Source organism: Gadus macrocephalus, chromosome 3 (genome assembly GCF_031168955.1).
Source record: "Gadus macrocephalus chromosome 3, ASM3116895v1".
NCBI lineage: Eukaryota > Metazoa > Chordata > Actinopteri > Gadiformes > Gadidae > Gadus > Gadus macrocephalus.
The window spans coordinates 10,597,230-10,623,982 of NC_082384.1; the positions used below are offsets into that span (position 1 = coordinate 10,597,230).

The following is a 26,753-nucleotide window of genomic DNA, read 5'->3' on the forward strand; positions in this document are numbered from 1 at the left end:
AGGATACCCACGAGTCAATGTTAAAAAAATAAATAAAAGCGTGATTAAAGTGGTAATCCCATATTGTACTCGGCTAGCGAGCGCAGAGGCTCAAAGCACACGGGACTGAGTGAGAGAGTGAGAGAGAGACAGAGAGAGAGGGAGAGAGGGGGGGGGGGGGGGGGGGAATAAAAAAAGAGAAATACTGCAAGTTTCAGGGGACGTGGTTGATACAAATTGAGGCAGAGTGGAAGAGACAGAGAGAGAAGGGAGAGATAGCGGCATATATATAATAAATTATATAGGAGCACACTCATTTAAGGTACAGCCCACCCCTTTATAGTACAGCAACCCCTTTAAGAAAGTGCACATCCCTTTAAGAAGAGCATACCATTTTAAGGTAGAGCACATCTTTTTAAGAAAAGCACACCTTTTTCAGGACCCACCCCTTTAAGGTAGAGCACATCCCTTTAAGAAAAGCATACTCCTTTAAGGTAGAAGACATGAATATAAGGAGAGTCCACACTTCATGCAAAGCAGAGGCTACTGTGACCCCGTTGGACTTGATACACTGCTTCTCTCTGCAGTAACTTATACCATCACAAGCTCTTTATGTCATGATCGTGTTCCCCCCCCCATGGCCATGTGTTACCGTTCAGAATGACCAATAACCACATCATTATGAGTCCACAAACAATAGGTGAAACCCCCTTCACTGACACACTTATCAACCCCGCCGCGTCAGAGAGGTTAAGCCTTAAACTGGAGAGCACATATTGACACTGATCCTTCTCAGCGTTAGCCAACCCGTGGCGGAGATTCCTTACCGGTTGTGAGGATGGATGAGGTCATCTCCCTCCTGCCTCCACTTATTCATATGTTGCCCTTTCACTCCAGCAGCAGCGGGCCCATCTGTGGCCAGCATTTAAAAAGTCTTGTCTAACCTTTGCGTGCGTGACTCAATGTGTCTTGAGGAGGTAGGGGGAAGGGAGGTGCTTAACATCCTCTTAGTTTGGTGACATATTGACTGAGGCTGACCTTCAGCGGGGGGATCCAGAGGCCTTTTAAACGGAGATGGGAACCGCAGACATCGTCATGATGAAGGGTGGATTCAGGATGACTAAATAGATCGCGGGTATTTCAACACGCCATCGCGTGGTGGGAGGGACAAGGGAAGTGGTCAGGAAAGCACAGAATAAAGTTGACGACTTTTATATTGAATTTTAACAAAGTAATGCAAAAGCCGAGCCGGTCTAAAGAACACCTGCTTTTTCAGCTTCGGCAAACAGTTTTTACAGTTACGCTCTGTGATTCCTCACATAAGCTCCAAGCCAAGGTTGTTATCAAACAATGCCCATACATCAACCAACTTCCATTTCTTTCCGTTCAGTTTATGGTCTTTAAGCACAACTTGGTTGGCCACAAACCTTTCGCCCAGTTTCCCTCATCCTTTGACTTTGCCTTATCCTGGAACAAACAGCTTTTAAACTTGTTTCCATTTTCCGTGTTTGAGGGTTTGTTCGGTGTGAGGAAGGATTCATAGATTAACTCCAGTTAAGGTTGATGTTAATGGTCTTCCTTATTGACTTATGGCAGTGTCTCACAGGGAAAGTACAACAAAGGGGAGTAGGACCACACAAGTCGCCTTAGAGATCATAATGATACAGGAAATGAGGCTTCAGATTATTAATGAAAGGAAGAGGTCGCAGCAGCTCTGGTGCCGTGGGCCCTGCGTGTACGGTGTGAACTCGGTGCTGGCCCGGGTCAGACGTGGCCCCGTCAGCGTTTCCTTTGGTTCCTCCCCCCAAAGAAAAGAGTCAAACGAGAAACTGATCAAAGCAGATTCAGACTGGAGAGGCAGTGATCAGGCCCAGAGCAGATATATGTCATTTTCACAGGCTGATGAATCAACAGGGAGTCCATAATAGAAGAAATGGTCTGTTTGGGGGAGTCTATGTGCAATTGTGTGTGGGTGTTTGTGGGGGTATTTGTCAGTCAGCATTCAGTGAGAGTAGGTATACAGCATCATAAGAAGAGCATGAACTTGGTATGAACCAGCACTTTCTTCATTGAAAGGGTAGAAAACTGTTGTTCTACGATTTAATAAGATGATTTCTGAGTTCTGTCAATGTGCAGGTAGAGCGTTATATATGGTTGTCAAGAGACAAAGTAAATAAGCACTGTGTGCAGGTCCTTGCTTAACATCTCCCTCGCTAACTAGTAAGCTTGAAGGCCAGTATGCTGCGGTGCTACCTAGCCAGGGTAGACGACAGTCAATATCCACATCGCCTTTTAAGTCCCGCCCTGACGTATAAAATGGCTTGCATTTTGTTCTCCAGCAGCCAATTTGGGACGTTCTTGGGTTTTTCTCCAGCATAAAGGTCCATATATTTCCCAGGAGCAGTATTGCCTGGTTGCCGCAAGTGATTCTGGCTGGCTCATACGTTTGTTTTGAAGAGAGACATGAGAGGATTCACATGGTTGCTGACAGCAGATGTCTGCGGCTTGACTAATGAATCAGTAATTATGGCTTTCCAGCCTGTGTGCCGTTAATTATACTGCCGGCTCTACGCTGGGCCTGTGACCTGGTTGAAGACATTAAGAGTCATTACGCATAGATTTGTTCGCCTTACTTTTATGATCCACCGTATTTATTCATTGGTGTTCAATTCAATAATACAACCCGCCGATTCAAGCATTTAGGTGGCCCATTCGTGATGCTCATTTGAAGCTAGACATTGGGGATTTAGCTGAGATCCGACATGAAGTGTGATCACATGGCAATATTTCAATAAAAAATGACAGTTAAGTGGATTTGAGTGTGCCTGGACGTGATGCTCGTCTGGACAGGGCTGTTGGAGCAGAGCCCAACAGGGGAGTATCATGTTGGCATGGTGAATGCTTGAGGAGTGTGTGTGTGTGTGTGTGTGTGTGTGTGTGTGTGTGTGTGTGTGTGTGTGTGTGTGTGTGTGTGTGTGTGTGTGTGTGTGTGTGTGTGTGTGTGTGTGTGTGTGTGTGTGTGTGTGTGTGCGTGCGTGCGTGCGCGTGTGTGTTAGTCTGTGTGTGTGTGTGTGTGTGTGTGTGCGCATGTGCGAGAGTGAAGGGTTGTGTGTGTGTGTGTGTGAGTGTGTCTGTGAGTGTTGCGTGCCTACTCACACACATGGGTTCAGTGTGTAGTTAAGTCTGCACATGCACCTGTTTACCCAAACGGCCCCGGTCACGGCGGCCACATAAGGACATTAGCATTCTGTGGGCAAAGGCCAATAGTCTATAATATGTTTATGTGGTGGGTTGGAAATTAAACATGAGCCTGCTTCAGCAAAGCACAAAGGGTGAGGCAAAGGGCAATTTGTCTCATCTACCCGCCGCCTGGCTGCCAGAGCGCCGGCCAGTGAGATTACCTTGTTCTTGAGGTTGCTTTCTGAGCGTCAGGCGGTCCCACAGGGGAACAGAGGGGATCTGATGACCGTGGGCCGTGCTCTGATGTGGCAGCAGGATCACGGGTCAGGGGGATCAGGAATATGCTTATGATTGCACACACACCAGACCAATCTCATATCTCTGGGGGAAGGTCACTTACAGTCTCGTCTTCTACCGCATTCATAGCCCGACTATATTGGATATTTGATATTGTACCAAGAGACTTTTTTTCCACTTTATATTTTTATATTGCTGCTTATATTCGTTTTAAGTCGATTTTGCATTCCTCGAGAATTTCATTGTGCAAATGTGTGGTTTGCCCACTTTGAAAACCCTATGACTTCGATTTGTATCTCCACTTGTATCTCAGGGCTGACCGACTGCAGAGCCCTGCGCCATGTTGCCAGCGTGCTCCTCTCGACGCCACAAGGTGTGGCGTTCAGTAATGGGAAAACCTCTAGGGGGGATGAGGTGTTCAATGTAACAAACAGCAGGAAGCACTCTGAGTTCTAATACAGCCTAAACCTCCTCAGAGCATGGGCTCCACAACGGGTTAAATCACCTGCTTTTCCATGTGTTGTCTTCATTGCAGCATGTTCCAGAATCTGGAACGCATGCAATCATGCAATGTGTTTATGCTTTATTGTGGCAAATGCAATCAAATGAAGGATGTTAAATGGGGTGATTACCATTTCAGTTGTAGGTTTACTTGCTCAGCGATGATGTAATCAATCCATCCATCCTGATCCAGCATATTTATTTTCTTAATGGTATCTTTTGAATTGATTAGCATCCATACTGGGAACCATTTGTCATTCCAGACACATCTGGACATCTGTATTTGAATTGCATTGAAATACATTACTTCCAAAATAAAAGGGCAATAAAATAAGATATGAATTGTAGAGTAGCAATTACTTGACTTTCTCAAATCAAAAACAGTTATACAACTATAATGTAGCGTCATTTATCTCAGTTTGCACAATATTGTAGTTTAGAAAAAAGTGGAAAAACATTTAAATTAGGTAAATAGGCCCTGTTGTTGGGATACATGAAAAAGCAGTTTATTTTATCAGTATTTCCAAATTGGGCTATAAAACAACATGCATTTTAGCCAAGAATAATCTTACAATTTTAAACGAAAATATTTAATGGAAACTAAATAAAAACATTGTGACGCAAGTATAATACAACGCAATCTGCGTTTTTTTTATGAGCAATAATCATGAATGCAATTTCTTGTTTTCTTGGTTGTTAGACAGTTTGAAGTCAATTTGAGTTTCATCAGTGAGAAGGCTCACTGTGTTTGCAATCAAAGCGGCGCAACACTGGGGCATAAAATAGCCGTCTTTGGGTTGGGCCAATCAACGGACCTCCCAAAACCGAAGTGCCCGCCTAAAAGCCAGATGAATAGCCCCCATACACATAGCTTTCAAATTAATCAAATCATTATATTTTCAACTCTGCTTCTTAAGAAAAGAATCTGAACTATAAAAGGGTCTGAAGGTGCTATTGATCCGAACTGGGTGGAGGTCATAGTGATCAATTTAAACACCTCCACTGGAGGTGTTTAAATTATGCATCACTATGACAGTAATTAGCATTGCCATGTAAAATGGCCATATAGTATATGTATATGCAAATATATAAATCAATTGGCATAAACACTTCTAGGTTTAGGGTTTAATTTCCCACTGGGGACACCAAAGTATGCACTCTTTGTAAAACGCTTTGGATAAACGATAGTATAATATTATGTAAGAACACTGTCTATTGAAGCGCACTCTTGTGGTTTGTTAGCTATGCTATTAACCCCTCTGTGATACTAGCTGTTTACTATTGGACCCTGCACTTAGTTCTGCATTACTAGCTGTTTACTATTGGACCCTGATTGTAGTTATGCACTACTAGCTGTTTACTATTGGACCCTGATCTTAGTTATGCACTAGCTGTTTACTATTGCCCCCTGCACATAGCAACCACTCCTTTAGCCGCCACTAGCTCTGCTCATAATGAGCCTCCAAGGTCTTTATCGGTTAGCTTAATATTTACAATAAGAAACTTATTAAACAGTCTTGACAGCTTAGGCACCCAGCTCCCCATATCAAATTAGTCTAACTGGGTTTAAAATGTGTTATAGGATTTAGCCCTAATTGGCTCCTCTGTCCTCTGCCAAATTCTCGTCCTCTAACTTCAAAGTGCTCCAACAGAATCAGCAGTTGATTCATGGGGATCATCTTTAAAAATATTTTATAAAGCTTAATATTTTACAGAAAATTACCCAGATCTGTATTTACATGATTTTATTTGCTGCACCTTATTAGCCCCAAAATAAAGTTGGTATGTAAATCACACACATGCATAGAATCAATCCCTGTATGTTGAGCCTATGGAATCCATTTCTCATGTATTGACAGGGATGTTATGCATTGCTATGGTTGTCGATGGGGTGACCTGGTGTTAACCTGGTGGTCATGTGGTAACATGGTAGCGTGGAAGTAACCTAGAGGTCATCGGTAACACTATGACGCAAAACACCTTGTATGCTTTAGCATACAAGGTGCTTTATGCTTCAAGCTTACAATTTAAACCGGTCCCTTTTCTAACATGGCATCCACATGTGTGAGGCAACCTGGGGTTTCTTCTTTCAAAATTGATCCTTTTGTGTTATTTAAAGACTGGGCAGTGAATAGAAACAGGCAAAGGGGTTGAAGAAGAAAGGGAAAGACATAATGCATAGGACCACAGGGAGAAATCGAATCCAGGTCACTACACAGCGCAGGCCCTCCATGGTTCCTGCCCCAGCAGGGCACCACTGTGCCCACAAGCCAAAGCCAGACCTCTCTAACAGGGAGAAAACAGTGCCACCTGCTGCGCCAAACACTACATGGTTCACTTCGACTCTGAAGGCTTGTGCTGTATTTATTGTTCACTGTCGCCTCAAGACCACTAGATGGAAGCAAAGGATCACAAAGTGGGATATCATGGCCCACACAGTGGCAATAACACAGAACATCAAGAACATACACAGGCATACAAGAACAGAGAACAGCCTGCATCTAGTGTGGTGGTGTGGGATATATTTCCTGCAATTGCTTTTGTGTGAACTAATTAATCAAATCAGCCTCGAAGCAAGAACCACTAACCAACCAAATGCACAGTCCTCAACACATTCAGTTCAATAAGGATTACAGGTATCGAGTAGGAGGTTATTAAACAATCATTCAGCAGAACTATTAACAAATAAAATGATTGTCTTTCCTTAAGTCGGGGTAACTTTGTCTCCACCCTATGTAGAAAAAACATTTTACAAATGTTCTAGCCCTGATACAGCTTATAGGCATTAAGAGATCTAAACAAGAATTCACTTGATTCAAATAATTCCAATAGCTGCTCGTTTCATGCATTTAGTTTTCATGCAAAACCAATTATGATTGATATGCTTTGATTGTCCTCAGTTTCACTTGCTCAGTAAGTGTCTTTGAATAAAAGCTTCCCAATGACCTAAACTGCACTCTGTCATTCAGCCCTCAGCAAACTCAAGTGGAGAATTCCCCATGAAGGGGGGCAAGAGTGGATCACAATAAAACGATTCATAGAGGAAACCATCCCTGGATGGACACACTCGTGGATGGTTGTGTTTCTAGTGGAGGAAGAAAGAAACGTTCTAGTGGTATAACTTCATTGAGGCGCTCACTACCTGCAGTATTGCACTAACACAGTGCAGGTTGAATGTAAACGCAAGTGACCGGATAAAGCACACAGAGGTGTGTGGTGCGGCGAGCGTGGGCGGACTCACGTCAAACTCGTTGAGGGCGGCGGCCAGCTCTCCGATGCCGGCGTGCCCGTGCTTCTCGTCCACGGGGGAGTTGGCCTGGGCGGCGCTGGAGATGCCGGCGATGGCCTCCTGCACCTGCTTGAAGACGTAGTCGCGGTTGGCGCGCGTGGCCGCCACGTCCGGGTGCCGCAGGAAGGCCTGCGAGGCGGTGTAGAGCATGGTGGCGTTCTTCTTCAGTGCGCCGCGAGCCGCCGCCATCTCGTCCCGACACTGGGGGTCCTTCAGCTCCTGTTGGGGGGGGCAGCAGGAAGACATTAGAGCTGGGACGTGGTAGATGACAGGTAGATGTCAATGCCAGTAGGTGTCAGCCCAGACAGATGTTAGCACAGACAGACGTTGGCGCTGATAGATGTTGCCGCAGGTGGCTGTTTGCAAAGACCGAAGGAGCCGGAGTGATGATGCAACAACTGGAGGTATAAAGAGGAATATAGTGCAAAAAAAGGAAATTCGACAGATATACAATAATGTGGGTTGATGTTTAGCGTGTAGGCTTGGCTTTAAAGGTCGACAATACAATTTCAGAGACCAGTCGTCGATAAAAATGGAACAATAATTTTAAGTACTCAGCTCTGAACATAATTTCCCATAACAGTTGGTAATATTGAGTTTTTCGGCTGGCATTAATTGCAAAGCTGGTTGAAACATAGCTGAAACTTGGATTTTATGAGTTTGACATTTAGGCTGTGTATTACAAATCAGGAGTGATGCAGAATATTGTTCATGAAATCCTAAATAAGGTCCTAAATCCTATATATTGTATAAAATGTATGTTATTTTTTTTTTTATAAAGATAAAATTGCATATTAAGATTTCAAAGGAACTGCGACCAAAATGTAGTGTGGATGTTTAATTTGTTAAGCACTGTATTGCATTTCCAAATTGTATTAATCCATTCAGATTGTGATACTAATGATTACATGGAAACAGTAAGAAAACAGTAAGCTTTGATTTGCTTATCACATTGGTATTGCCATGGTCTGCATCATGCCTGTGTCTGTGTATCCATGTATCTGTCCCTGTTTCTTTAATGAGGGACCAGGAGATAGGGACCAGAGACCAGGAGATAGGGATCAGAGACCAGTGAGATATGATCCACGATATCAGGACCAGGAAATAAAGACCAGAGGCCAGGGGATAAGGAAAATAGACCAGGAGATAGGGACCAGAGACAAGGACCAGTGACTAGGAGATAGAGATCGGAGTCCAGGGGATTGGGACCAGGGACAAGGAGATAGGGACCAAAGACCAGGAGATAGGGACCAGGAACTAGGAGATACAGGAGATAGGGACCAGAGACATGCACCAGTGACAAGGCCAGACTGGGATAAAGAACCAGAGACCGGGATAAAGGGACAAGGACATAAGGACCAGAGATATGAACAAGGGAAAGGGGGTGTGAGCCCAAAGTTACCTGCTGTCTGCGAGCTGCCACATAGTTGAGCTTAACCATCTCCTTCCCAAACTCTTTGAAACGGTTGGCTAGGTCCTGCTCATTGGTCGCATTCTTCACTCCCTCCAGGGCCTCCTCCACCTGTCAGCCAGGAGAAACACGCACACACACGCACACACACACACACACACACACACACACACACACACACACACACACACACACACACACACACACACACACACACACACAATGATCACCTCCATTATAACACAGTAAGTAACAAAGAAGTCATTACACTTTAGAAGAGAAAAACCCTCCTTCTTATTCTGAAGTACTTCATGTGAAGATAGTGAAGGCATTTATTTGTGAGTGGTTTAGAGGAAGGGATTGGACCCACTGGTTTGAGAAAAGTCCCGTTTGTGTATGAGTGCGTGTGTGCGTGCGTGCGCGTGCGTGCATGCGTGCGTGTGTGTGCGTGCGTGCGTGCGTGTGTGTGTATGTTTGTGTGTGTGTGTGTTTGTAAGTGTGTCAATATGATTAGCCTACCAAACATAAGTGATGCATGCTATATAAGGATTTCTCAGACTCATTAAGAGGCGGCTATCAAATGTAGCTCTCCAGCTAATGGTAGCGTGATGGCCAGTGCTAAAAGATATATACTAGACTATAACGGCTCCGCCTTGGCTAATCTATATGTAAATGCAGGCATACGGTTGGGATGAACTGGGTTCTATAACACTGCAGAGGCCAATAAACAGCTCAGAATGTCCTTTCCTCTGCCTGGTTCCACCCCCAACGTCCCACATAATGAACCAAAGCCACTACAATGGTGATGCAGAGTAGACTGTCAAACTTTATTTTAAAGTAAGCAAGATGAGATCCAAGTTTGACTGGTAAATGGAAGCACCTCGAGCCTTAACTCAGCCAAGATAACCTCTAGTTATCCCATGTGTTGGGTATTGCTGACATGTCGGACTTATCTGGGATCCAGCAGTCCTTCTACGTTATAGCAGACCGTCCTGGGACTGGCGGCAGAGAGCCTCAGCAGGAAACAAAAGGCTGAAGGGGCGGAGTCATGCCTTGTTTCCTGTTTCGCTGGATAGATATCCTACTGCAGTAAACTCATTTGCGCAAGTGGCTGAAGCCTTCCCAGGGGGATTTATGTAAGTTATTGCTAGGTTACTACAGCTGGCCGACTTTGTGTTCTCCAGTTACGTGCTTACAGATCCCCGCCTCAAGCAACACAATTGTTTGAAACAAATGTGAAGCGGAATAAAGTAAAAGGCCCCGTTCCCCCAGATTAGAGCTTGCCTGCTACACAATAGATTAATCTTAAATCTGATGTGTAAGACTAGTAATGAATATATTGTAAATGATGGTATAAGAATATGATATGACCTAAGGATATGTAAAACATTTCCAAGATGATATCCCATCCACCCAATGCAATACTTTACTACACATACAGACAGATGGAAATGTAGAGTTGTGCTGAGATGACTCGTCTGACGAATACGCAAAGTCTTGTGTTAAAGTATTAGGAAGGCAACACTGCAGCAGATGTCAAATCAAGCCCTCTCTCCCCCGGGTTCCTTATCTCTGAACCAGCGGGAGCGTCTGCATCGTGTTCGGTGCAGCAGTGTGGGGAGGCGTGGGAAGAGACGATGAAGTTTGCACACTAAAGTATACTGTAGTTTGTGTACATTAAAGTATACTGTAGTTTTGGTACACTATAGCATACTGTTGTCTGTGTCCACCATAGTATACTGTAGTTTGTGTCCAGTAAGGTGTACTATAGTTGGTGTACACTAAGATATAGTTTGTCTACACTAAAGTATATTGTAGTTTGTGTGCACTAAACATACTGTGATATTTGTAAAGAAAATATAGTCTGTGTACAATAAAGTATACTGCAGTTGGTGTACACTCATTATAATGTAGTTTGTGTCTACGAATGAGCTGTAAGGGAAGTGATCGTCACAGATGGTTCCATTTAGAAACCTTCCTACCTCGTGATGAACCGGCGACTTTTAGGTGGACAAACATGATGATGATGATGGAGGTAATGATGATTAAGGCAATGAAAAGTATGCAGTTGATGAAGACAGTTATGTGATAAATAGGTTGATATTGGGGGCGCTTCGGGTTTGATTCCTATTCTACACGTCTCTCCCGCTCTTCTCCAACCTGCTCTCCTGTCTCTCAGATGATGATGACGACGATGCAGATGACAACGATGATTGTAATGATCATGAAAAAAATGATGATACTGGCAATGACGACAGTGACTATGAGGATCAGTATGAGGAGGATAACAACGGCGCACACGGTGATGGAACCAGCAAGAACAACGACAATGTGGACGACGACTATGGTGACGAGGAAGACGACGTGGTACTCACTATCTTCAGGTGCGCCAGCAGCCTCATGACGTCGGCCATGTCGGCCAGGATGAGCAGGCGGGTAACGGCCGAGAGGAGCGCGCGGGCCGCCCTCACCATGGTGCCGCGCTTCACCGAGGAGCAGGGGTCGTCGGCGAACTCCGACGAGGCCACGCGCATGGTGTCCCCTGGGGAGAGGCACAGCAGGGACCCCCGTCAGCCCACAACACAAGGCCCCCCGCACAGACGCTAGGGTAATGAGCTGTGTGTGTGTGTGTGTGCGTGTGTGCGTGCGTGCGTGCGTGCGTGCGTGCGTGCGTGCGTGCGTGCGTGCGTGCGTGCGTGCGTGCGTGCGTGCGTGCGTGCGTGCGTGCGTGTGTCTTTCTGTCTGTCTGTGTCTGCCTTCGAACCATTCCGGTCGAAACCTAAATGCGGAGCTTCAGAGAGTGCCGGCGTCTCTGAACACGTATTGTTCTATTGATAATAAGCAGCCCGCAGGACCCTCCCCCCAGACGCTGCCCCCAACCCCCCAGACGCAGCTCCCGATCGAGCATGGCCTGATGACGGGCTCACTTGTTGACTTGTTTGGGAGCACGACAATCAATATGTGTTGTCGTTGGAATTATTTGTGTGTGCAGGCAGGCACACACACACACAAACACATGCACACACACACACACACACACACACACACACACACACACACACACACATACTCAAACACTCTCAAACACACTCGAACACACACACACAAAGACATATGCACACGCACACACACACTCAAAGAAATACAAACTGACTGACACCAAGAGATATAACCACAGACACACCCACACACACACGTTTCACCCGAATGTTAGTGAAGCAGTACCCAGTAGCAGCCACCCAAGACTAACGGCTGAGGGGGCGGCATGGCTGTGCAGTATGACAACAGAATATATAATTCAATCAGGTCAGGACAAGTGTCTGGTGAGTTGATTAGAGTCTGGCTAGCCTGAAGTACAGGAGCACTGTTGTCGAACATGGTCCAGAAATGAGAAGGTGAGCCACAGAATCAGAGGATTTAGGAAGTCATTTCCCCACAAGCTTACAATTCTATTTTCTGCCATTGGATGTTATTTCATGTATTGTTGAGAAATATCCTAAAACGATAGTACAAATAACAGTTTGCTGGGCTCTAATTGGCTTGCTGAGGCTAGGTTTAGGAGAGGACTAATAAAATAAACAACAATGCATTTTTACATTGTTTCATTATTTTTGTCTAATTCAACAATCAGGGATCTACTTCCAGCATAGTCGACTTTTATTGTCTGTAAAAAGTAGCTTAAAGTGTCAGTGAACCCACTGCTTCAGCTGGAATTCGAACACTATGAGATAAAAAAAAGTGAGAGTTTCATGAAGGAGGTGGGGGCGTGTTATCCCCATGGTTACGAGTCCGACCCACGCCATCTTTGTAATACTTTTTTACATCGTAGTTGTTGTGTACAAGCGCTATAATGAGCTGTGTTTTACATGAAATGCGCCACCCACTGTAGCATTATTCTATAGGTGTCCAGACCCTGGACATTATATAAACCGCTGCTCAGACCCAGCTTCACTATCCACACAATGTGGAGTTAGACGAAGTGCCTCTGAAAAGGCACTTTGACAAACGTTACAAAAAAAGACTTTTACCTACGCTCCAAGCAGAGTGGAACGGTCGCAAAGCATTTTGGGGAGTACATAGGATTTTACTTTTTATTTTATATTTGTTACGTTTGCTATAAATTACAGCTTAATTTTGTCAACAGTGATAAAATGGCATAGATAACTATTTTGACGACCATGTAGACATATTACCACGTTTACAACAAAAGAAAAAAGGTTTTGGGTTGAATTGCTCTTCAAGCCACAGAGCCATCCGTCACCTACACTTACTGGAAGTTTTGCTTGAGTTGAGCAATCTCACCTTACCGTGAAAGCACTTGCTTTATTCTACATCGGCGATGTCAGCAATAAAAAGCTTAATGGAAATAGGCTTGTTCGTTCCCCTAGGTAGCTCAGAAAATAATAAATGCACATGCCATATACAGATATAGAGACCAGAGCAGAATACTGTGCTCTGTCTTTTTTGCGTGCAGTTTGGGTTATTGAAAAGTCTTCTGACTTTGAATCATCTGGACTAGCCTTTTTTCTACGATTCTTTTTTGAAGGAGACGGAAAAACAACAGCACTGCGTTTGTCTTTCCAACAGTGAACAGTGAAAAATGTCTGTTCGGAGGTACTCTCTGTTTTAGACAAGCCACGTCACTGCTAATCTATTTCATGGTTGAAGAGAAGCACTCTGTGCTGTATTGTCAAAGGCTGCCATCAATGGTACTGGTGGCAAACTGGAGCTGACAGTGCATTATAAAAAGTCGGGAGAACAACATGTGCCTAGCACCACACTTTATGCTGACATGGGGTAACTGAACAGAAAAAACACATCTATTGTGGGGACAAACCTTTCATTCATGTGAAGCCCCATCAACCTTTCGCTCAAAGACAAGAACGTTTTAAAGGCATTTGTGATTTTTTTTATCTCAAAAGTTAAGGCATCATAAAAGTGATGAGAAGCATTTGAAATGGTACACTGCCCCCAACTCTTACATAAACTAGCTGATCGCTTTTTAGAACAACAACAACAAGCACAGATACTCGTCTTTAACAATGTGTGGAGAACCAGGGAAATCAGGCTCTTTACATTTACGAGTGTTCAAGCATAGACGCAGAGCTTGAAGTACTGGGTATTATTCAGGGACTGTTAATCGACTCTTCTATCTCTGCTCCCGTCTCTCTTTAACCTGTCGCTGTCTGCTTCAAACCAACCACGCATACACACTGGCCCATCACTGAGGCACGTGTTCACTCCATCACCCAGACATGCAGCCATTCGGGACAAGCTTAACAACCAGAACTGAGGACATGTTCCTCCTGGCTAAATTATATTTCATGCTCATCTAACATGAGCTGTAGAATGCTGAACATGTGGAAATGTATGCATAATGAGATCCTACACTGAGTGATGTGAAACCAGTTCAATTTAGTGCAAGCTTTTTGGACATAATGATCACATCAATGCAGCAAATCTGATCTCTTTATTCTTTCAATCTGAGCGCGAGTTTTGATAACCTCTTCATAGGTAGCCGCTTTATGGGGCCGTTCATGGGGGTATTCAACTGATTCATCGTGGTTGGGAGTATATTTCAGCTTCCAATATCACTAGTAGATACAATAATGCTTATTGCTGGGATAATGTAAGAACAGTGTTAGCAGAAAAAGAAAAAAGGCTAGGAATATTTATCCCCTGTGGCATCCCGCCACGTGGTCCTCGGCCTGGACGGGCCCGGGGTACCGTGGAGGACGGGGTGTACCACCCCCACCCACCAGCCGGCGATGGAGAGCAGCCCTTTCGGCACCCCAATCAGTGTGATTGGGGGACACCTGGCCGAAAGCACCGGAGCCATATTAAAAGGAGGACCAGCACAGCACAGCACGGCTCGGGAGACCAGGAACAAGGAAGAAGGAAGCGCTCGGGTCCACGAGCAGCTAGAGGCCCACGGAGGCCCTAGAGACTGTCTCCTTCGTTGGATTTAAGTTGTGTATAATAAATGCCTTGAATGGCTTTAACCTTGGATAAACGCGTCGTTTGTACCGGTAACCCGGCTCATTCAAGGAGCGGGTTGCCACACCCCTAATAGTACATAATGATTATGACCATTTTTAACAGTTCACGTGATTCTTGAAAAAATGTAGTTTATAGCAGACCCAATCAGACCCTATGGAAGTGTGTATAGGTCGTTGACATACAGTGGTCCCTTCTTGCTATTGGTGCACATATTAAGGTGCGTTGAAGTGATTTACTTATTGGGTCATCGACTCAGTATCGTTGCACTGATTATGTTGGCGTTAAAGGAGATTGCTTTCCACTGATTTGTTTATATGCTGCTCAAGAAACCCCCTGACTTCAGCTTCAGCGGGAGCCAAGAGGAGGACTTTATGGCCAACAGCTGCTATGGTGCAGAGATAGGGCTTGCTAAGAGGGACATCACTCATCCATCATTCAGCACTGATGTGAGCTCCATAGAATCAAAGTCGAGCATTGAGTCAATAATCACACTGAATGTTTCAAAGCAAAACACATGATCTTTTGTTATTTGGGGAATTTATAGATTAATTATTTCATGATTATCCTTTTAATTTATTTTGAATATAAGTGGACAGGTGTGTGAGCATGAGCAAACTTTATCAATGTTACAACTATTTTGTTTCCCTTTTATAACTGGTAGCCCATATTCCTTTTTTTATTTCAATTCCAAAACTTAGCAATAAAGTATAATTATTCACCGTGTTTCACCACGTTTGTATAGCCTGCGTAAAACAGTACAGTTAGAACGCACGGGGCAAGGTATCTTAGATGTGCATTTTAGAAGTCCATTTTCTGAACATTATAGTTTGAACCAGGACAAACCCCAGTCCATTACATCGCCGTCGCATACTAACATAGCCCAGTGTGAAGTCCTTCTGAATTCTCCTTCACACATTCCTTGACCACATGACATTTTCAGTCGAGGTCAAGGAAAATAGGTTAGGAAAGGACATCATCTTTTGGACTATCCGACTGCAACTAAATGTTAGAGGCGGCAGAGGCCAAGTCAGTACCTCCTTCTAACTTCTATCCAATGAGGAACTTCTATCATATGAGTTGTACAGGACACAGGGCCTAATTACCGTGCAGTGACCAATGCTACAACAAAGGTGACATACTAAGGAAACACAACATCCTCGTGCAGCTCCACACCTTGCTTGCGGACGTCCTCCACGGCAGCGATGAGCTCCTCCTTCAGGTCCTGGCTGTCTTTAGCGATCTGCTCACCCTTCTCCAGGAAGTTCTGGGTGGCCTGCTCCACGGACACGGCCAGCACGTGGGCCTTCTTGGAGCGCCCCTTCTTCTTCCCCGACGGGCCTTTGTTGCTGGTGTTCACCAGGGTGGTCACCTGAAGGGGTGGGAGGGATCACGTGGTAAGTCACATGATCAAGGCACTGGCCAATCAGCACTGTAGCCAGGGCTGCTTTACAATACATGTGGGGAAAGTAGGAACCGTTCATTTGCAAAGAAAACTGTACGCACACAAGTGAACCCTGGACAAAACTAGTAGTTGCAGTTTGTTTTTTGTCCATAACGAAACAATTTTCCAAATATAATGAATTTATGCATTGTATCTTTAGAACTGAACCTGTCAAATCCCTGTTTGACAAATCAGATTGTGAATTAGCCTATTATTTTCACACACCTCAACTGTGTAAAAAAAAGAACCATTCGTCTACCTAGGAAAAGTTAATGCTCTTCTCCGTCGACGGAGCTTATAGAGGGCTGAATGCAGATTGCAACCCTGTCTCAGCGGAGCCGCAGATGATGGGTCATTCAAATAGCTCAGCTAGGAAAAATGTCAGCAGAGACTGTTGAAAAGGGCCTTAAGATAGAGCTGTAATCTCCATGAGCTCGGAAAAGTTGCAAAGAGCAAATTCTGTCCTGTCACAACCTTTTCACTTAAGTGGCCCTAGACTTGTGAAAGCACTTTAAATGATTCACATCCATATTCATCATGCATTAAGGGATATGTGTGCTGAATGATGAACAGGTATTTCCTAGTTATTCCGTTATCATCTGCGTGTATTTATTTTTTGTGCCGCAGGACTGCAGACTGCCCTAACAAGTAAATTTGAAGCTGTGTACTTTCCATTAAATTGTTGAGCCAGACAGCCCATTATAACTGACAGAGTGCTCAAATTAGGTGTCTAATAGCGTGCTTATTGCATGAAAAAGCTTTTACAAATCAATGAAAGCTACACACAAAAAAAAACGTACACATAATCACACACACACGCATACACAAACGCGCTTCCACACACACACGCATACACATGTACACACACACACCTAAGCACAATCACAGACAAACGCACACAAACAAACTTACACACTTCAACACACCCAATCACACACGCACACACACACACACACACACACCTTTCCAATTATGAAGCCCACTTTGAAAAAAGAACGATGAACCCATCACTCATTCATTTCTGCTTGAAAAAACAATGTTTTCAAATATGATGGTGACAAAAGGTTTTGGCTAAATAAATATGTAACTATCGTTGTTGTAATAACAATTGTTATTTTCTCATGGTTCAAGACTTCTAAGCTATGGGACTTGAGCTTTACACTGAGAAAAACACCACCAAAAAAGAATGATTCAAGGAGAACATCCAATAGCCACCAATAACAACCTAGGGAAAGGTGTTAAACTAAGGTCCACTGACGGAGGAAAGAGCTGGCACAAAGCAACAGTACCCTGGAGCATTCTGATGCTATTGAAACAATGATATTGTTTGGGACTCTCATCACATGTCCCTCTCAGCAGATGGATCAAAGAGCCGCAGCACTAAAGTGAGTTCATGTGCTAGCCTGACCATACGCTCAGCTAAGTGTGGTGTTTTACAACTAAAATTGATAGTGTTTTTTTCTAATCAAAAGGTTTTCAGGCAGTTTTGGATAGGGTATGTGCATGGTTTGGATGAATAAGTATATCAGTAATAACATCTTGTTCAATACGCGGTCGCATATGAAAAATGCCTGCAATCATACTGTAGTCACTGTGTGCCTTGGCTATGCACGTCCTCAAACATGTACAGCTAGTCTTATGGGGGACGGCATAACTTTGGCAATGACAAGTGAGACTATAGTTGTGATAGACAAGGATCAGTGGTAATACGCTAACACCACAAAAACAACACGATGACTTAATGAGACAAAGGTGAAAAAGTGTTTCATATATCTTGCTCCGTCTTCTATGATCGTCAACATAGTCATCTACTCCATCTTGCACTGTTACTAAATATCAACGGAATTCAGATAGAACTGGGGTTAAATCCCGATTTTTTTTCCAGTCTCCGCCAAACCGTTTATGCATGTTGTTCTCCTCTGCTCCTAACTACAGCCGTGTTCTTTGTGTGACATTGAAGGATGAATTAAGGTGTCAGCGTGAGAAAGAGGGTTAGGCTTCTCTGACACTTTTGTTATAATGCCACAGTGAGTGCTGCATTTCATTCAGGACATTGCTCCTTGAAAACCCTCTTTATACCCTACGACGACTACCAAAATAGTTTGTGGGTCGTAACCACGGAGATAACATCTCCCATCTCCCTCCTAGAACTCTCAGCACAACAATTTTGTTCAGTTTGAAATGGATCTGAAACATGGGGTTCACCTTGTTTCAGATCCATTTAAACGACACCAGAGAGGAAAGGGAAGGTATTGATTCACCGGAACCAATATGCACCTGCTGGAATTTTGTGCGAGGCCATGCATAAAATATCACAATCATAAGCCTTCTAAAAAGAAAACGAATACGTGGAAACGAGGGATACCTATAGGACGCCTCAGGGGACAAATTAGTAACCCAAGCACTCAGCCGTAAATGTTCCTCAACTACATTCAAATAGAACAGAAAACCAAACATAATTCATCACCTGCGCCAAAAAGCTCTGGCCCTTGCCTTCAGAAAGGTCCCAGGCAGCGGGCCGGCCCATTTGTCCTGCTTGTTAACAGCAGGGTTCTCTCCAAACGGTGCCATAGTGGCGCCGAGCCACCATGCTCCTTTCCAGCGCTACCATGTAACATTTACAACAGAGCTATAGGGAGGAGGCTTTTGGTTAACAGCATTGTTTGTTCCCCAATTCATTTCTGAACGGTAAAATTGGTTAAAATAATATGTTATATTTGAGTAACGCTACAAAAAGCGAAAGTACAAAATCCCGAGGAAGTGCTGTGTGGAGGTGGTCAGTGGCTTTCAGATTCTACAGATTTCTACAGCCAGAATAGCCTTTCCTTTATCCCTGATGTTTAATAAGTGCAGTTGTAGGCTCTGCCAAAGGTACTCAGGGGCAAACGTGGGACGAAGCGGTCATGACACTTCGCTGTGCAGCTCCCCACTGCTGACTGAAAGTCGATGCTATCAAACACCATCACTGCATTGGAAAAATATAGGCTTACAATTTCAAAGTATGTTTATCTTCGCTGCTGCTAGGTGGAAAATAACAGGACCGCCTCAAAGCTGTTCCCACAATATTGTGAATCAGATTAAGTTGAAACTTTGAAGCAGCTCAGTTGACTTTGGGGGTGTGAGTGGGTGCGTGGGTGTACCAATTTTCTTGTTACTGAGGCATACCTGTGTCTTGAGAAGGAAATGCGGCTTAGCAAATATATTGTGTGGCTGTGTGATAATCTACGTGCGGTACAACCCTGACTTGATTATCGGCAGAACAGCCTCATGGTGGGAACCACACACAGCTTCATGTTGGATATGCTGGGGAAACCCCTTGATTGTGCTGCTGAAACTACTACACAAACTAACAGAACCCCTTTCATGCTCTCTACTTTCGTTGTTAATGTATATATTATATTATATAGGCTACATATAAACATTAGCAATCAGAAAATGTGCCAACAAGCTACACTCCAACACTCCTACACTCCTTGAAACAGCCAAATTGGTCTAGATTGTACCTATATTTTTGTTCCTATAACCTTAATGCCAATGTGATGCCGGCACAGCAATGGCACAGAGATAAACTTTGCACAAGTTGCAGTGCCCTACGGACCCGATCTGCTGCAGATCAATAGCCATAAATGCCAGGAGGGCCAGACGTCTCCAGAGCCGTGGTGGGTGGAGACCCTTCCCCCAAGGATGTGGCCCCCCTGGGGCACAACAAGAACCATGCAATGCCCTCCCCCCCACAACTACACGCACACACAGAGAAGGACAGACACCCACACACACACTCATAAAATCACAAACTCACACACATAACCACACACACGTAGAGAGATAGACAAACACCCGAAACAGCCACAGACACACACCCACACCCACACCCAAACAGACAAACACACACAAGTCATGTTATAGTGTGTTGACCTTTGCTGTGCTTCAACAGTGAGTGGTGTACATAACTTCTCTGGCTGAATAATGGATGACGCTGTTGGGACGTCATGTGTGCTGAGGCTCAGTGAAACCAAGCTGCGAAGGGGGTCTTCCACACCCTGGACCGAGCCTAGTCCCTTCCCCTGCACACTGCCTAAGCTTTGGCTTCGTCTTCAACATCCATACATGCCGAACGTGCGCAAAGACACATGCACACACAAACCGCAAGAATCAATAACACAACAACGCAGATGAACACACGCACAGGCAGACACATGCAAACACACACAAACACATAGACATAAAGAGACACAGACACAGGCACAGCGAGGGTAAGGTGAAGGTCAGTTGTCAGTTCTCATGAGTAAAAAGCAAGGTGTGCAATGAAGCAACGACTGCTTAGGCCACCCCCACCCACTCTACTCCCTCTACCCGCCTTCCCCGTCGCATCACAGGAGAGACAGCAGACACAATCCCATCGGAGAGCCATGGGCTTTGGATTCAATTGGTTTATTTTTTTGTTCCATATCATTCAACATTAATCACACACACAATTTGTGTGATGTATATACATATATATTTACACAAATGATTGGTTCTAAGCTTTGGAAGCTGTGATCATTTTCTAAGTCTGCCTGTGGGTTTCCAGCCTCCACTCACAGAAGTGTAACTGCTGCTGGGTAACTTAGGATTTGAGTTAAAGGGGTACTTCAATGGATTTCTGGCGGTAGCACAGAGCTAGCCCAGCGCTAGGTCGCTACATCAGAGGACGGCATGTGTTGCTTAAGAAAAAATATAAAAAGCTCAAAGAGATTATAAGCAACACAGCTTTCTCACTGGTCAATAGAATGCTTAGCTGTGTGCATGTGTGTTTCTGTATACGTGGGTGTATTTGTGTGGTGTCTGTGTGTATGTGTGTGTGGGTGTCTTACATCCGTGTCCGTTTGTGCATGCGTGTGTGTATGTGTGTGTGTGTGTGTGTGTGTGAAAAAGCACCCAAAAGTATGACGTTTAACACATGACAGCAGCCGAAAGTTGTGTGGCGGCGCTGCAGGAGCCCCAGATTCATACATTACTCTTACAAATCAGCTTGGTACACAGCACAGGCGTAGTAGGCATGATTCATCTGAGAAGCAGGCCACAGAGGCAGCCTCGGCAACGGTGGCAGGTTGTGGGGAACACAGCTCACAGAATGATGTCAACAGAAACACATCATCATCTGCGTTGCACATAACTGGCGGCCGCTAAGCTCCGCCGCCCAACACCGCTATACTCATCCTCTGATTTTATAACCCTCCTGAAAACACCAGCGTCCTGCCCTGCCCCCTTCACGGCCCCCCCTTCACAGCCCTCCTCGGACGATAAATCCCCCTGCTCCTCCCTCGCTTCTCTGTGATCCCCCTAGAAGCCATCCCTTTCTGCTCCCTTTGATCCAAGTTTAGCATTTGTTCTTTTTTGAATTTGGAATGCCGCTCAAAGAGAGGTGCGTGGGCGAGGGGAAAGAGAAGAGAAGGACACGGAGAAGCCCCCCCCCCCCATCACTTCCCAGATCAATCCAGCCCTGGAGGCCCAGGACGGCGGCGGCTGTATCCGGTCCCGCTCAGACGTCTCTCCGCATCAAGGTGGTTAAGAGGCGAGGGGTAAGGTATTAAGAAATGATCCCCCCTACACACACACACACACACGGGTCACCGCTCCGCCATTTGAGCAGGATCCTCAAAGACCCGTTATGCTCAGAGGCGTTGCCCTCTCTGGAGGGGCGCTCGCTGGAGCGGCCCCGGGAGAGGACAGACTTCAAACGGGAAGGGATTTTACCACAGAGACACCTGGGGGCGGTATGACTCGGGGACAAACTGACGTTTTGCAACCGGTCCCCATCTAGGTTTTAAAAAATGACAGATTATTAGCCTTCAAAGAAGTGAGAATGTGGAACGGACGTGAGGAGAAGATGATCGCACCTCGGTCTGTTCGTTTCTTTCACGACCGATGGAGAGGGGCTTAACTTGAGGATGAGCGTCTATACTAAGTGAGAATACTTGGATATTAATTATTCAGTGGAGGGTTACAAGGGAGTCCCCATTTAACTGTGGTTTCATTTTTACAAGACTTGCCCTGAGGTTCCAGTTAATCTCAGAAACGATCCGCAGAATACAAATCTCACTTCTTGCTTCAGAGAAAAACAAAATCTTCCTCACATTGGAAGGGAAAGATTTCTTTCTTCCTCGAATGGCTGTCTGTAATGTTAATAAACACGGCAATGAACGATGTATGCACCTTGCTGATTGCCTTGCCAAACTTAAGGCGCTTCCTTTAGCATGATGAGAGGCAAACTGATAGGCCACAATGCACGGCCTTGTTGGATCGGAGCCGTTTAATAATTATCATTAGTCATCTTTATATGATCTTTTAAAATGTATGAGATCATTTCAAATGGCTTAAAACTGCATGCCCTCTTGGTTCCAATAACCAGAATATCATCCCTATGCAGGGACCACATGTGACTTATGCACGGGACCACCATCTAGATGCTTCACACTCTGGGGAAGAGACCCTAAAAACTTTGGATAAATGTTTGAAAGGCTAAACTGATCATGCCTCTGACAAAGGAGAGCTTCAAGCAAGCGTGAAGATGACTCTTGACAGTGTCTGACACTGCAAAGGAGGAGTACGACATGAACAGGATGCCAGGAATAGAGCTCAGACTCATGGCTTATATGATTTAATGGGCCACAGAAGGTGCTACTCCAGACTCCAAAGCTGGGGCAGGACTTCCTATATTTGTTAACAAGTACGTATAATAACGTAACTTATATTGTTCGGATCCACCATCGGACACTGCGTAGCTTAGTTACCCCCTCCTCACTGCACGGCGAGCTGCAGCTGATGAATCAAAGCTACATCAACTTGAAGTGGAGGTCCGGTCCAAAATTAACTTGTTTTTGTCCTCTCCAGTGTTGCAGTGAAACCACTGGCCTGCTGCACGGCAGGGATCGGAACATGGTGAGGCAGATATCCTTTAACGAGGACCCTGTTCTCCACACTACAAAACCTTTGTGACGACATGGGATCAAGCTTCAAACCACGGGAAGAAAGGAGGGAATTGTTGTAATATTGGACCATATGGCCACTTGCTAGGATCTGTGCATTCTCTGCAAAGGAACTAATCAAATGGTTAAGACTCATATAAACGCTGCACATCAAAAATCCAAAGCTCATCACGAGAGGAGGGAAGCGAACGTTTACCACTGAAAGGAGTCAACACCGTCTACCGTTCTCGAGCAGCTTGCATATACAAATAATTGAATACCTGCAGCCTGAACATCACTGTCATGCAGTTCCTCAGAGAAGGCACTAACTCATTGTGAGGGTTGACAGCCTAATGGGCAAGTTTACAAATTGAGCCATGGTGGATATACATAGTTCATTGGAAAGCTATTACTGCATACCTTACTCTTTGAGTTTGCATCAAATGAATGCTTCAACAACTACCGCTCATGGATGATGGGTGGAGGAGCGATGACATAGTGTCACAATGCTAGAGAGCAGCTGGCATAGGGGGGACAAAGTAACAGACATGATTTATATATTCACATATTGGCTGTTTGTGTGTTTGTACATATTGGAAAAGGGATACGGTCACATGATCGCATCCAGACTTGACCTCAACGTATGAACTAAAAAGTGACTTAGGATTTCTCCCTCTCCCTCATTTTACATCTTTGTGTCTATCGTTGAACATGATACAGATATTATCCCCACAAATCCCCTCGTAGACATGTGAGGTATGTGAGGTGTGTGAGGTGTATGTGTGTGTGTGTGTGTGTGTGTGTGTGTGTGTGTGTGTGTGTGTGTGTGTGTGTGTGTGTGTGTGTGTGTGTGTGTGTGTGTGTGTCTGCAAACGCAGTAGTGACAGACAGAGCCTGCCACTGCAACTTTAGCCTCCGTGACACTGTGATCATCTGAAGCCAGGAAGGCCGCCTGTGATTGGACGATTTAGTCTCACATCTGAACTGAATGCCCGGGTTGCAACACCCCTCCGCCTTGTTGGATTCATTTACAGAGTCATTGATTAACAGATTGATACAACACAAGATTATCGATTTATATGTTTTAATTTTTCAAAACTATCGCAAAACTGGAAGAGAAAAGTAATTTCCTTCTAGTGGTCGATCAAATCCCGATTGTCCCACATTGGTTGAACTAAAAAGCTATTTCTATAGGTTATTTATATAAACAATAGCTATCTCATATCGATCGGATGGTACGAGAATTAGATAACATAAATTTCGATCTTATTGGGGTAAAGACTGTGGGGTCAACAATTGCCGAGTCAATATTCAGGGAATCAATATTGCCTCATACTCTGACAAAGTGAGTGACTCACAGCCACGAGTGAACACGATATATTATTTATCTGTGGCTTGTGGCTGCAATCATGAATCTTAATTCTGGGATGGGCTCTTGCAGAACATGACAAGCCCATTAAGCAGCGCAGGCTTCTCCTATTTCATCAGCAGGCGCTTTCACCCAGATCACTCAGTGCGGCAAATCAAGTTTGTGAGTGGAGATGAGACATATCGGGACCTGTTTTCAAAAACCTTGAAGACAGGGCAGTGCGTCAAGGGGGGATGTTGAGGATGTCCTTCGGTAGGAAGGCAGAGCTGCAGCAGGTGATCACACGATGCTGGTCAATGGGGCCTCGGGGCGCAATGCATCGCTGACCCAGCCAGGTTTCAGGAGATAGAGCCTGGATCCACATGAAAGATGGCTCTGCTGGGCCCGCGATCACAGCTGCTGCTATGGGTCTGTTGCTATGCATGTGTGTGTGTGTGTGTGTGTGTGTGTGTGTGTGTGTGTGTGTGTGTGTGTGTGTGTGTGTGTGTGTGTGTGTGTGTGTGTGTGTACATGCTTATCTTTTAGTGTGTGTGTCCATGTGTGTGTGGGTGGGTGCATGGGCATGTGCGTATTTGTCTGTGAGTGTACATGGGTGTTTGAGGGTGCATTTCTGTGTGCATTTGTTTCTGTGTAACTGCGTGTGTGTGTGTGTGTGTGTGTGTGTGTGTGTGTGTGTGTGTGTGTGTGTGTGTGTGTGTGTGTGTGTGTGTGTGTGTGTGTGTGTGTGTGTGTGTGTGTGTGTGTGTGTGTGTGTGTGTGCGTGTGTGTGCATGCATGCGCGTAAGTCAGACGGATTAAAATAGCAGTGTGACATGGACTGCAGTGCCAGGTCATGGCACAAAGACAGTCTGAACACACCATGTGTCATCAGCATTATGTCACGTTGGCCTGGATGGGTCTCAGCGGGACCGAACCCCACATTTGTAACCGATGGCAAAAATGCTTAGGAAAGTGTACTGCAGACACAGGAACAAAAGTCAAGACTTATTCACATAAAAGATGATTGGCACAATGACAGAGATAAGCGCTGTATTTTGAAACCATGATCTGCATAATCTGCCAGCTGGATTATCAAACAAAAGAGAGAGAAGAGTCAAGCGAGTGTTTCAAAAGGCGGCTGATTTAAACAACTGCTTATTCAGAAGATTAAGACTTTCAAACTCAATGTCTCTGCATGTAAGCTTCACACTGATAAAATATACTCTAATCGATGCAACCTGCAAATCTATCACTTGCTCCATGTATTTTCCATATCAAATTAAAACACACAACATCCAATATACCTTAGAGGTTCCTGCCACACAAACCCTCAAAAACATTGTTTTTTTCCAGTGTATTTTTGAGATAAATTACCACCAAAATACATGCATGCGGAACATTACAATTGTGTTTTCAGCTGTTTGTTTTCAGCTGTCTACTCCAAAATAATCCCCAAAAACATAGAGTTTACGCGTTTGCCAGGGAGAGGACATTGAACAAAACGAGCGCAAGATGAGCCGAGCAAAACTTAATATCTTGGTAAGAGAGCAATTATTCAATCTACTGACACGTGTTCATATTTGCCTGCCTAACATTTTTCGGAGGAGAGAAAATGTGGATATCAATTAATCTAGAAGGTTAATATTGCACACAGATGCTTATGCAGATGCCTTGAATAGTATTTAAGAAAATTTGGCAATTAGATATAACCAATCGCAATGGCCTATAAGCTCACATCAGCAAGGTAACAAAGTTAAAGGCAACGCTATGAAAACATTACTGGTAAAGAATCCTAATAGGCCTTCTTCCCCATGCTCTCCTTGACTTGTAACCTCATTAGTATAGGATTTATCTTTTACGTGTACAAAATAAGTATGACCCAGACTACCCGGTAGAACTTCAAGGTCTTTGCAGTCTGTAAATCTCTCACCTCTGCCCCTCCCCCCCTCATGACTTGACCGTATACCAAAAGCAAAAGACTCATCCCACAGCTAATGGGCATTTTGCACCTAGTGGCCATTTTGATGGAGAACACTAGCTGGATGGGGGAACTTTTTTTGGGAATCCTACATTTAGTTTACCCACCAGCTACTGTTAAGAACCAAGATGGCCACTAGGGGAATAAGGTCCATGTCACTTAATACTATTGATTATATAACTGATACTTTCGACCTTCCCATGTTTTTGATGTGTGGAAGAAGATTGAATCAGGATCACTGGAGGATCCTACTATCCTGGAGAGTCCGGAAAGCTACCTTTAAACATCTCTTCCGCAGACCACTCACCACACAGCAGTCACGCAAGGCTTCTTAGAAAGGCCTCCGTCATCCGGTTTCAAACGCACTAAGGGTACGGGCACG

General features: G+C 44.6%; 1 protein-coding gene across 1 annotated transcript in view; it reads right to left on the reverse strand.

The window, feature by feature from the left end:
• LOC132454059 (catenin alpha-2-like) overlaps positions 1-26,753 on the reverse strand; it is an 81,320-nt gene that overhangs the window by 26,302 nt on the left and 28,265 nt on the right. Inside the window, exons 3-6 of the mRNA XM_060047227.1 lie at positions 15,831-16,026; positions 11,033-11,199; positions 8,649-8,768; positions 7,199-7,465 (exon numbers count right to left, since the gene is read on the reverse strand). Of these exons, the coding sequence (XP_059903210.1) occupies positions 7,199-7,465; positions 8,649-8,768; positions 11,033-11,199; positions 15,831-16,026 (750 nt within the window). The remainder of the gene's footprint in view (positions 1-7,198; positions 7,466-8,648; positions 8,769-11,032; positions 11,200-15,830; positions 16,027-26,753) is intronic.